Source organism: Lactuca serriola, chromosome 5, assembly GCF_051521515.1.
Source record: "Lactuca serriola cultivar US96UC23 chromosome 5, Lser_US96UC23_V15, whole genome shotgun sequence".
Taxonomy (NCBI): domain Eukaryota; kingdom Viridiplantae; phylum Streptophyta; class Magnoliopsida; order Asterales; family Asteraceae; genus Lactuca; species Lactuca serriola.
The window spans coordinates 343237246-343250338 of record NC_136412.1 but is presented as its reverse complement, the minus strand read 5'-3'; the positions used below and the strand labels follow the sequence as shown (position 1 = coordinate 343250338).

At 32.8% G+C, this 13093-nt stretch overlaps 1 protein-coding gene across 1 annotated transcript; it reads left to right on the top strand.

Moving 5' to 3' along the window:
* The first annotated feature begins 4503 nt into the window (after window positions 1-4503).
* On the top strand, window positions 4504-8426 carry LOC145052062 (serine carboxypeptidase 1-like). The gene is made up of 14 exons (XM_078999871.1): window positions 4504-4724; window positions 4841-4986; window positions 5415-5488; window positions 5731-5853; window positions 5960-6062; window positions 6142-6179; window positions 6290-6391; window positions 6600-6680; window positions 6787-7029; window positions 7190-7255; window positions 7335-7456; window positions 7850-7966; window positions 8070-8115; window positions 8206-8426. Exons 1-14 carry the CDS (start codon window positions 4579-4581, stop codon window positions 8287-8289), a joined length of 1491 nt encoding a protein of 496 aa, XP_078855997.1. The 5' UTR covers window positions 4504-4578; the 3' UTR covers window positions 8290-8426.
* The last annotated feature ends 4667 nt before the right edge of the window (window positions 8427-13093 follow it).

Below are 13093 nucleotides of genomic sequence, written 5' to 3'. Positions count from 1 at the left end.
TCTTAAGAAATAACAACATTCTTAACTTGTGAGTATGATCAAACTTTATTCATTCTTCAAGTTATTCCTATTAGGTCTTCAACGCATTCTTCTAGCCATTCCTATCACAAATACAACAAAAATTAATAATGGTTAAAAACATGTTACTTGCAATTAACTATCACTTTATATATTCTGGTAGAATACATAAAATATGTCAAAATACATTCTGGCAGAATACATATATTTTATTTTGGCAAAATACATTCTGACAAAATACATAGAATACCTTCAAAAGTATTGTATTTACTGCTAATATAATTTTAGATTCCAAATATACAATAACGAGTGACAATAGAAATTGGAATTCAAAATTACAAATTGAACCAAAATAATATACAGACAAAGTAATTACCTTTTTAAACAATTACATAAAAGATGTGTTGCTAGTAATTCTAACAAAATGCATATCACAAGGTTAAATTTTTTAGATTCTCTTTCAGGAATTTCAACAAACACTTGTTAGGCATTATCATCAAAAAAGCCAAAATCCTGTAAAAGACTTAGTGTGATCGGAAGCAAAAAAAAATGCATAAATTATTTAGAGAACATCAAAGTTTAAGTTTTTCAATACCAAATAAAAACAAAGAAGACGAACCTGATTGAGATTGGTAATACCATAAAAAAGAATTAGGGGAAGCATCATTAATTATGAATCTTGTCCAAAGGAATCATAATATTAAAAGGCTTCACAGATCGACCAATAGGTCCAAACACCACTTCATGATTATCAAGAAAACACCCAAATAAAATCACGTCTATCAAACGATCCCTACAAGGTTAATTCTCGATTCTTATTTCTATTTCCGAAGTCTTTCCCTCCGGTGCTTCTTTCATCTTTAGTCGTGGGTGGTTTAGGATCGATCACATAGCACGAAGAGTCGGCGATGGAAATGATGACGGCGGTGGTCGGTAGCCAAGATGATGATGGTTGTGGACAATGGTTTTTAGAGAAAAGAAGGGGAAAGGGTGGTGGTGTTATAGGGTTGTAAAACTGATAACCTAATTTAAAGGGGATATTATTTGATTTTACCAATTTACCATAATAAATTATAGTATGCACTACTATTATACCCTTATATTTATTATTAATGATTTATTTTTTCTTAAATTCTCATTGGCTCATACATGCACACAATAGTTGTTAGAAACATTTGAACATATCTATCTCTCTCTCTCTCTCTCTCCCTCTCTTTATATATATATATATATATATATATATATATATAAAGTGGAAACCTAAAACCGAAAGAAAAAAACTCTATTAAACGACTTTTATTGCAACGCCACATGACTGATAAATCTTCAAGGAGAGGGGAGAGAAAGAAAATGCAATGAAATAAATAAAAGTTAATATCTAAGTAGTTTTATATAGAATTTTACAAAAAAAAATCCTAACCCAACTAAAACTCCTAGGAATCATAAAAGTTTCTCAACTAACAAGAACTCCTAAAAATAATCTAATAACTCGTTATTATTTCATATTTACAGATATAAAGCAACCTGCTCTCTTTCTTCATTTTATATCTCGGGTCATGGATATGAATCGGGTCTTGGTTATAACCCACAGATCAAACCTACGTGTTTCTGTTGCATAAGGTGTTTAAGTCTATAACTGTATTTGGTATGTACTTGACCCGGTTTAGCATGGTCCATTTGGGTTGCATGGCATCAGAATAATTGGATAGACAAATAAGAAAAGGATACTTATGATTTGTTAATATATTATAAGTTCTAATATATTAATATGAAATCATATTATTTAATTAGTATTGATCAAGAAGTAATTTTGTGATCAAAAGAGACTAATTAAATATATGGGGATTGATTATGTAAATCTTTCATTCTTATATAGTGGGCTTATGATCCATGATTCATTATGTTAAGCTAAAACCCATAGGGTGATCCATGGATGCTCCATGGAGGTTAAAACCCATGGATCATGGAGAATGTGAAAAGCCATGCACATTAGGGTTTGCATGGTGTAACCCTAATTGCATCACACTATATAAAGGAGCTCCATGTTAACAAAATCGGCACTTAAGATACAAGAATGAGGGCGAGCCGATTTTTGGTGCAAGTATTCTTCTCTCAAGTTATTCCATTTGTTGGTGGTGTTGTGTAAAGCATTTGAGGCATCACATTTGGGGTGTTAGGCTCACAAAGTCTTAAGGAATCCAAGCTACAAGAAAGGTATGTCATTTTACTAGTTTTTGTATTACATGTATCTCATGATATGCTAGTTAGGATGAAAACCTTGGAAAACCAATTTTGCATGTATAATAGAGAAAACATAGATCCAAGGTTTCTAAGGTTGCATGCACACCATAGGAGTGTTAGAATGCTCAAAACCCATCAGTAATATCAGAGCCTAGGCTTGGTTTTCAATTATATTTGATGCAAGCTAGAAAATCAAAATTTTGGCTTTCTGGACAGTGGACTCGCCGAATCCATTGGGGGACTCCTCGAGTCCAAGAGTAAATTCATCCAACTCGCTGAGTTTGTTCCTGCACTTGACAAGTTGGTGCTCCAGAGGGTAGATTTTCGACTTTTAAGGATGGAATTGGACTAGGATCATTACCCTAAACTGTTTTTGAACTTATAAACCTGTTTTTGATGTGGTGATGATCATGCTAGTCCAATTTCAAAGATAATTGTCAACGTTTCAAGTTTTATATTAAGTTCATATGATTCTTGAAAATTGTTGATATGAATTGTGCATGCTTATGAGTTTTGATAGATCATAGGAATTATTTGACATGTTTGTTAGTTTAATTGTTGATCTAAATTCTTTTTAATGGACTCCATAACTTGTCCTCAAGTTGTGGAATTCCAAGAGTCTTTTCCATTAAAATCATTAAAACTCATAAGTTATAGAAATGAAAGGTTTTGAATAGTTTCAAAACTTGCCATCAAGTTTTGGAATTTGTAAAGTCACTTTAGAAAATTTTAATTCCAAATCCCAGAATTTTAAAAGTTTAAAATTCAACTCTTATACTTTATAGTATTATAAGTTAATAATATATATATATATATATATATATATATATATATATATATATATATATATATAAGATCAAGTCAGTCTTACCGTTAGTAGGCCTCATTCACGAAGCCGATCTATAAGGTTGTTTCCTATAAAATGGCAGCTTAATGGGTGTCCACGCTCACCCACCACTTCCTTGATTGGTGGAGGGTCGTTAGCTGAACGGGTAGGATAGGATATTAATTCTCATTAAGCATAATGATAATTATAAAGTAACTAAACCTTTTTTAAATTCCCAATCTTAGTTACTTTAGGAAAATGTGAAATTGATGCTAACCAATGAAATTACACTTTACACCTTGCTAAGTCGTTAGTGGAGCGTGTGTGGTTAACCGACACACTAACTTGGACTAAAAAGGGTGGCAAAGGGTGGCTTAAGTTTTATCATAGATCGGTGGAGCGTGTGTGGTTAACCGACACATCGATTAGGTGATAAAATTAAGAGTACCAAGTTAATTTGCATGGTTATTCACACCTTGTTTGTGATCATCGGTATCCACAAACCTGAAGGGCATAATCGAGATTTAAACATGCCATTGAATTGTTCAATGAATCTCAAAACATCTAGCAGTTTCAATCCAATTAAAACCTCATACCTATTTCGTTTTTCATGGTGGAAATTGGTAAATCGTTATTTACCTACCTTCAAATATTTTGTAGGGATTAGCATACATCCGTAGCTATTCCGTTACTAAACTAGGGCATCCCATTCTGTAGCGATTCCGTAGCTAATTAGCTACGGAAAATTTCCGTAGCTATTTTTCATAGGAAAACCCCATGTTTTCTATAGTGTTATATTTTGTGACCAATATATCATTATACTCTAGTTTATAAATATAATATCCCATTAACAATTAAAGTGTCATAAATCATATCCCAGAATTTTAATTTAGAATTAAATAATTAATTAGAGAATTTTAACGGATGTTACATTATGTTTTGGATTTTGGTTTTCTCAACCCAAACCAACAGTTATACAACTCTAAATCTGATATGATATATTATACGAGTATCAGTTAGAGTTGACAGCTTCAATATATTTATAAGAAAACAGGTGATGCAGAAAAAAAATAGATATAAAAGAAAACAAATCAGACTGGGCGCCGAATAGATTGAAAGTTCTCTTACAATATATTCGGATATTAACATCCTAAACGAAAACAAAATTTTTATACATATTTAATACATCAACTATCTAACAAAGTTAAATAATTACTTTTACCATATTGTAAAGTAAATAAAATATTTAACGCAACCAAACCAACCAACTTTAAAGCATAGAAATAACCTCATTTAACACGGTATCTAACCTGCCCAACCCACTAATTATATTAATTTTAAGACTATACTTGTCAACTTGGGTCCTAAAAATAAGGGGGCTGCCTTTGTGTGTGAACAAGAGAAACTTTCCCACAAAACTTCAAAACAGATTCAAGAACCATTTCCCCCTTTTTTTTTCTCTTTCTTGAAACCGGAAAATTGATTTTCTTAACATGATTAAGATATTGGAATCAATCTACCTGTTCTTACTTATTTATCTCTCATTCACTAGTTTCTTCGCACAATCGGCTCCTCTAAATGCCATAGTTCTTCTAGTTCCTGGGTTTACTGGCATTCTACCCTCCAAACACTATGCTGGGTACTCTTAATGTTTGCTTTCTTCCCTTCTTTCTGATGTTTTCAAGAAAAGATCTGAGCTTTCTTGATGGATTTATCATTTATGTTTGTTTTGCATAATCTTTGATGGGTTTACAGGTATGTGACATTAGATGTAATCCGTGGCAAAAAATTGTATTATTATTATGTGCTTTCAGAAAGAGATCCTTCTAAGGATCCAGTGGTTCTTTGGCTCAATGGTGGCCCTGGTTGCTCCAGTTTTGATGGGTTTGTTTATGAACATGGTATATACTTCACTTTTCTTCACTGTTTCATTAGAATCATGTGCCTGTCTTGATTTTATATCACATAAATTTTCTTGTTATTATTTAGTACAAATAGCAGTTTTTGGAAGGGTAAATTTCCATGAAATCTTGAATTGACAATCCACTTGTTTCAGAATCATAATTCAGGTAACAACATTGTAAAGATAAAGGATATGTTGATACCATGTCATTTTGTATGAATATTTCACTAGTCTTTTTATATTTTGGGACCATAGATTGCCATTCTTAAACTGTGTATATAATTGTAAATGAAATGCATGATATGTACTCTTGATACTACTAATTCCCTCGAGTAGTCATAAGTCATAACCATGGGTGTATTAGGTATTAACAAATGAGTGGTTCTTGTCTTGCTTAATCAATCTAACATATATGTTGTGTTGTAGGTCCTTTTAATTTTGAGAAAGATAAAACTGGAGGCTTGCCAAAGCTTCATCTCAATCCATATGCATGGAACAAGGTTTATATATACCAAAATTTTTCAAAATCATCAAAACTAATTTGATAATGGGGTTAAATGCAAGAAATAGCAACATAAAAACGATCAATAACAAGATTTATAATTTTATTAAAAAAAAATTAAATGAAAGTACAAGCATATAACTCTTGCATTTTTCCCTTGATAATGTTACTAATTACATAAAAACTATCAATAACAAGATTTATAATATTGGTTGCAAATATATTTTTGCATTTGGTCAGGTTGCAAATATGATATTTTTGGACTCTCCTGTTGGAGTTGGTATGTCTTACTCCCTAGATAAATCTGATTACCACACCACGGATACAAAAACGGCTTTAGATTCCCACAAATTTCTACTTGAGGTATTCTCAAAAAGAAACAAACAACAAAATGTATATATCTCTGAATACATACATGCATCTATTATAAAAATGAACGTAATTACATTTCATGTTTTTGTAAATTTAGTGGTTCAAGTTATATCCCGAATACCTTTCAAATCCTTTTTATATTTCCGGTGAGTCATTTGCTGGAATTTACATCCCTACATTGTCCTATCAAGTGATCAGAGGTAACTAACTAACTCTCTTAAACCGAAACAAACATGATTCTGAGTAAATTACGATAATGCCCTTCTTGAGATTCTTCAGGACTTGAAACCGGTGATAAACCCACTATCAACTTCAAGGTGCATCCTCGATTAAAAACTTTGTGATATAAACACACACACACACACATACACAACTACACCTATTTGCATTTTGGAGATATTGGAATTCACTAGATAGATTAATACAGGGATACATTATTGGAAATGGAGTTTGCGATCAAGTGTTTGATGGCAATGCTATTGTTCCGTTTGTCCATGGGATGGGCCTCATATCGGATGAACTCTATGCGGTACAGTGGATTTATTTTGCAAATATGACATCAGCAGTGGGTAATTTCTTGTAGTAAATGGTTTAGAGCTAATATATTTATAATTGAGGAACGACTTTTAGAAATATGCATATCAAGAGTTGAAGTTAAGATTAAGAACCAGTTGGTTTGACTTTAAAACTGTTATCAAACTGTATTTTCATAAACAGATGTTGCTAAACACATGCAGGAAGTTAACAAGACGTGTAAAGGGGAATTTTACAAACTACGAAACAAAGAGTGTGAAAGCAAGATGAGAAAAGTTGACGATGTAATTAATTATTTACTTTTCTTTCTTTTATACTATATATTCTTCCAAAATCCACGTGTTCTATGACACACTTGCTTACCATGGATTTCAACTTTCGTACATCCAGGTTCTTGATGGTTTAAACATGTATAACATTCTCGAACCGTGTTATCACGCTAATAATTCAAATAAGATGAATGAAAATACAAAATTGCCCCTGAGCTTTAGGAAGCTGGGGGAAACAGAAAGGCCCCTTCCTGTGCGAACCAGAATATTTGGGCGTGCTTGGCCTTTTAAAGCTCCAGTGAAGCCCGGTTACGTGCCTACTTGGCCAGAGATTCTCGAAAGCACGCAAGCCGTTCCATGTATTGTAAGTCGTTCAAAAAAAATGTCGAGATTATGGGGGCATTTTGGGTATTTGCTTATTAGTCAAATACGAATTTTTTTTTTTAAAATTTTGTAGAAAATGAAACCATTTGTTATATAGGTTTTAGAATTTAGTTATGGAATATTGTTTCTATTTCTTGTAGGACGATTCAGTGGCAAGTAGATGGCTAAATGACGAAGCTGTTCGGGTAGCAATTCACGCTGACCCGGTAAGATAGAATAGGTTTCTGTTTATATATATGCGGATTGAATTCTCGGATAGATTGTCAAGTTAAACGGATACTTCAGATTATATTGGCCGGAAAGTGGATGATATGTACCGATAGGATTAAATATCATTCAAACGCCGGAAGCATGATCCAGTATCACAAAATCCTCACTTCACGTGGTTATCGCGCTCTTATTTTCAGGTACATCCGTTCGTTGTTATATCCAAATACCAAATAATAAAATAATAATAATAATAATAATAATAATAATAATAATAATAATAATAATAATAATAATAAAGGATGTAAGATCATGCAATTCTTCTTTTAAAATACCATAAACCCTTTTTAATGATCTTCATATATTCTGCCCCCTTGACCCCCACTACATTCCAAATACAAAATTATGTTGAGGTTTAGGGCTGCCAACGGATCTGCCCGTTTACTCCACAAGCGTAAGAAATGGTCCTTAGAAAACAGGATCAATGGTTATGTGTTTAAACAAATTTCCTTCAATGTGTTTCACATCACATCATACAAATGGGGAGAAATTTAAAAAAAAAATGTTACAAATATCATGTACTACTCTTGCAGTGGGGATCATGATATGTGTGTTCCTTTCACCGGAAGTGAAGCTTGGACACGATCACTAGGCTACAAAGTTATCGATGATGAGTGGAGGCAATGGGATGTCGATGAGCAAGTTGCCGGGTATGCTTTCATTGCCTGAAACACTTACTTATTATGTTATGTGAAGACTGAAGAATATTAACCATGATGGAGTATATATGTTGATATATTTCTCCTCTTGTAGATACTTACAAGCATACGATAAGAACCTCACATTTCTCACAGTCAAGGTTTGTCATATCCATGCCTCTTAAGCTAAATGTTTGATGGTTTGTCATATGTTATTGAAATAGTTTGTATATCGAATCGATGTGATGCAGGGAGCAGGGCATACTGTACCTGAGTACAAACCCAAAGAAGCATTGGCTTTTTTCTCCCGCTGGTTAGATGGAAAGGAAATATAGGAAAATCCAATTTATCATTTTTATTAATTGTTTCTAAAATAGTACGTTGTTAATTACAAAATAAACCCGTGTCTAAAAAAAATAACGCAAGAAAATGTCATGTACAATGAAAATCAAAAAAGGAAAATATATCTTCATTGATGAAGGCCGATTATGGATCGTTGGTATCAGGTAGTCTCAAAATCTGTTACGGTTTTGCTTTATTAATTAAGGGATATTTGACGCATTTGAAATAGCAAATATAGTAAACTACTCCTAAATTATTTCACTTATGTTCAAGCGGGACTTAAACTCTTGACTTTAAGGATGAATTAATTAAGGGATATTTGACGCATTTGAAATGGCAAATATAGTAAACTAGTCCTAAATTATTTCACCTCTATATTCACAGCGGGACTTGAACTCTTGACTTTAAGGATAAAGGGCAACATTGAATATCGTTGGGTTAGAAACCCTTTGGTGGTTGATAAACCATCTATCAAGGCAAATATTACAATCCTTTTACACAAAAATTGGTAATAAATAAATTGGGATAATGACTTAAAAGGGTAATGTATTTTTTGATTTGTACACATTTAATCACTGACTTTTATTTTCGTCCACATTTACCCCTTCAACTTGTTAAACCGTACACATTTAGTCCTTATGACCGGCTATTCAAGGTTAACCGGTAAAAATGACTTAATAGGGTAATATATTTCTCACTTTGTGCACATTTAGTCCTTAATATTTATGTACACATTTAGTCCTTAATATTTTTTTGTTACAAAATAAGTCATTTTTGTTTCTGTACTCATTTAGTACTTATGAATGATTTCTTTAGGTTTTTCTCACAACATCTTACGTAGGATAGCCATATGGTGGTGGGATAGGTTGAGATGGTCCTGCTATATGTTGTAAGCCAAGACACCTATTGCGGGACAACTGTAAGGTGTAGGCATAGAGGCTCAATAAGAGCGGTTGGGTTAAGGCGACATGCCGAAAAACCCTGGGTATTCCAGTCTGATAATTGATTGGACCTATTACATGTTGGCATTCCAGTCTGACAACTGATTAGGACAAGGTATTCCAATCCGATGAGTGTGGGCTCGTTATGCATGATAATACGTTTGTTGTATCGAGTATTTTGGAGAAAATTCACTAAACTTTGTGCTTACCCAGTTATTTATGATTTCAGGTTCTATCGTTGATCGTGGAAAGGCGAAGGCATGATTGGTACACATTCATCAACAGTATTGAGGATTCTGTGTTTCTTATATTACTCTGATTTTTGATAAATGTATTTTGGAATAAACATTTTTTTCTTAATAATGGATTTATAATTAGGGACTTTTGCCTTATTTAAAAATGAAAATTTTTTGTTGTGAAAATGAGACGTTACACATAAACATCAACAGCCCCATACACTTCATCAATGATTGTCCCACGTAAGATGTCATGAAAAAACCTGAAGAAATTATTCATAAGTACTGAATGAGTACAAAAACAAAAATGATTTATTTTGAAACAAAAAAATATTAAGGACTAAATGTGTACAAAATGATAAATATATTACCCTATTAAGTCATTTTTCCCAGCTAACCTGGAGTAATCGGTCATAAGGGTTGAATGTGTATAGTTTAACAAGTTGAAGGGGTAAATGTGGACGGAAAAAAACTCAGTGACCAAATGTGTACAAATCAAAAAATATATTATCCTTTTAAGTCATTATCCCTAGTAAATTCTTGGTTCAGTTACAGTTTTAGTCTTTTTGCAATTACAGACAACCTCCGTCTGTTAAGAGATAAGATGATCAAACTATCCCTCTTTTTGTCTCTTTCTTATTTTGTCTTTTATTATTTTTAGATTTTTTATTATTAATATTATTATATAAATGGGTCCTATCTAGCCCACCAACCTTGAACTTGTCGGTGACTCCCCTTCTCAACCATCCACTTTCTTTCCATAAAGGTTGTAAAAAACGCTAGACGTTTGTTAGTCGGTAGATTCGGGTTAAGGGATTAATCGGCTAAGCAGGGATCAATCGAGGACCATCAATTGCTAATTCGTTGATTTTTAAAAATTAAATATGACTAATATCATTACAAAGTTCGTAAATATCACTTATATCATAATAAAATCGGTTAATATGATTAATATAACACTAATCAATCCTCAAATAGTTTCAATTGAAATAGAACTTAGTGTTACAATTTCATCTTTTTCTACTGATTAACTCATTTTCTAGACAGGGATTAATCGTTAGGCGCCCTCTAATCGGTCGGGTAGTGCCTAAGGATTAATCGGGACCTAGTGACACCACCATTAGCGGCGACAATTTTATATGTCACCGTTGATGGTGGCGTCCTCTAAAGGTGATACACAACGATCTGCATCGTGCTCCAAGAAGTAACCCCATACGTTGATCATATCACCCAATCGAACAACTGATGATCCCTTCCATCTTAGATATCATTACCAGTGACACAAATAGCGGCGATTTTGTCACCGCTAATGCCCAAAAATATGAACCGCGAAAGAATTCCCTTCGATTAACCTGATTTGTCGCTAGTAAATCCCTATGTTGCCGCTAACTTTCTCCATCTACATCGGTACATTCTTGCATTCATTTCCAGATTACAGCAAAACCTCGATAGAACTCATCCTCCGATGATTTCGAATTCCAAACCCACTAATGAAGCTCTAGCCACCCTCGATTGAAGCTTTGACCACACATACACCACTGTCGACCATAATCTATGGGCGGTGAAGCATTTATCGACGACGCCTTTCGTTTTTCCAGCAACGATATGTTCCCTCTTCCCTTCTCTTTCTTTCTCTTTCTCTTTATCTTTCTATTTATCTTCTGACCATAATTTCATACCTATTTGTTGGTATTTATTGGTTTTTGTTGTTTTAAGTTACACCACCATTGTCACTGTTGCACCATTGGTGACTACCACCACCACAACACCACCGGCGACCACATGCGCATTTTTTGAATTTGTTGTATATGTGTGTATTTAATATGTGTGTGTATTTTTATGTGTGTATTTGGTATATATGGGTGTATTTGATCTTGTATATGTGTATGTATTTGGTATATATGTGTGTATTTGATCTTGTATATGTGTGTGTATTTAGTATATTTGGATGTATTTTTGTGTGTATTTGATCTTTTATATGTTTGTGTATTTGTGTGTGTATTTGGCTTATGTTCCTAATTCTCTACATGTTTTGTTCATGTTGTTTGTGAAAATTATGATAAACATTGCTAGAAACAATAAGTAGATTAGAAGAAGTTACTTTTGTCTCAAACCTATTTGATACAATTCGAAAGAATGAATTAAACTAATTAAAAGAGTATTATAAATTTCTAGTAAAAAGCTTTTCGTGGCTTGTTTGTTGTTGAATTATATAGGGTTAGGTTATTTTGTTTCTAGTAACTATTGTGTGTCGGAATGCACAGATCTGGACCATCGGATGGAATAGAATCAAAGGTCATGATCTAATGGTCTATGATAGTACGATAGGGTAACATGTATCATATAATCACACAAATTTCAGTATAAGGGCATTTTAGTCAATTGAGACAAAATTAAAAAAGGAAAAATCGAGATTTATGGGATAATTAATGATTTTGATTTAAAAATTCTGATTTTTTTTCAAATTAATTCAATTTCAAACGTAATTTGTAAACATAAACCGATTTTATTCTATCAGAATGTTATTTTATTAGAATGATATTCTGTAATTCTGTCAGAATTGTATACAACTATGAACATAATATTATAAACACATATTATCAGGACCAATAATTTTTAATGAATAGAACTTTTATATAAGACGAATTTTAATAGTTTAGAATAAGTAATTACATCCATTCTTAAAGAATACAACTATGAACATAAACTATATTCATTCTTGAAATCTCTTGCAAAAAAAATACATTCTTGAAGGAATCCTCATTCACTTTCTTGTTTCGTTTCTAGATGTCTTGTGTATGTTTAACCTCTAAGCCACTCCAAAATATGCTAGCATTCTATGAGGTTGACATTTTGTGAGATTGGCATTCTGTCATAATTGTATTGCATGAGAATGATTTTATACAAGGAGTCTTTCATCAGGTCTTCAAGCCATTTCTATCACAAATTCGTTGTCAAATATTTTGTAGTGATACACTTGTAAAAACTGCACATTAAACATATAACTAATTAACTAAAATTCTATTAGAATACAACAATAATATTCTTACAGAATAAACCATTCTTGCAGAATGGTTTTGAATATTCTTAAAGAATTTGAACTTAATAGCAGCTTACAGTATAATGAAACAAACAAAAATATTATAAAAAGGTAAAAAAGGTCTCAGGAAGAGAGCCTATCAAACAAGATGCATATCAGACTTCTAACCACCGATGGTTAATAAGATTGAATCATAAACATCATAAGCATATATTGAATCATCAATACTTCCAGCTACAAGTTCGCTGCCATTAAAGAATGGTGTCTCGAATTTCGGAAAAAGTAAAAAATTTACAAAAACCCTACTCATCACCAAATTGATCTACAAAAATCTGCATTTGATCATAAAAACCATTCTTTCATTTTCCTGTCAAGAAAAAGCAGCCTCATCACATTTCGTTTTCCCTTGTTCATTTTTTGTCAAAAATCAAACCCAAAACCCACCAAAACTCCATTGATTTTAGTAAAAAAAAAAGTAAATAGAAGCAACAGGGAGGCTGCCGGAGCAACCCCCATTCCACTTACCTATTGGCTACCTTGAACACCTCCTCCACTGTCGCCGGTCGATGCTATTTTTGAC

What these genes read in the sequence shown, in the direction of transcription:
- LOC145052062 (XM_078999871.1), top strand. Translation starts at nt 4,579, where the DNA reads ATGATTAAGATATTGGAATCAATCTACCTGTTCTTACTTATTTATCTC. An exon ending in TGGGTTTGTTTATGAACATG is followed by an intron (nt 4,987 to 5,414) that starts GTATATACTTCA and finishes GTTGTGTTGTAG; the next exon opens with GTCCTTTTAATTTTGAGAAA. An exon ending in TATCGCGCTCTTATTTTCAG is followed by an intron (nt 7,457 to 7,849) that starts GTACATCCGTTC and finishes CTACTCTTGCAG; the next exon opens with TGGGGATCATGATATGTGTG.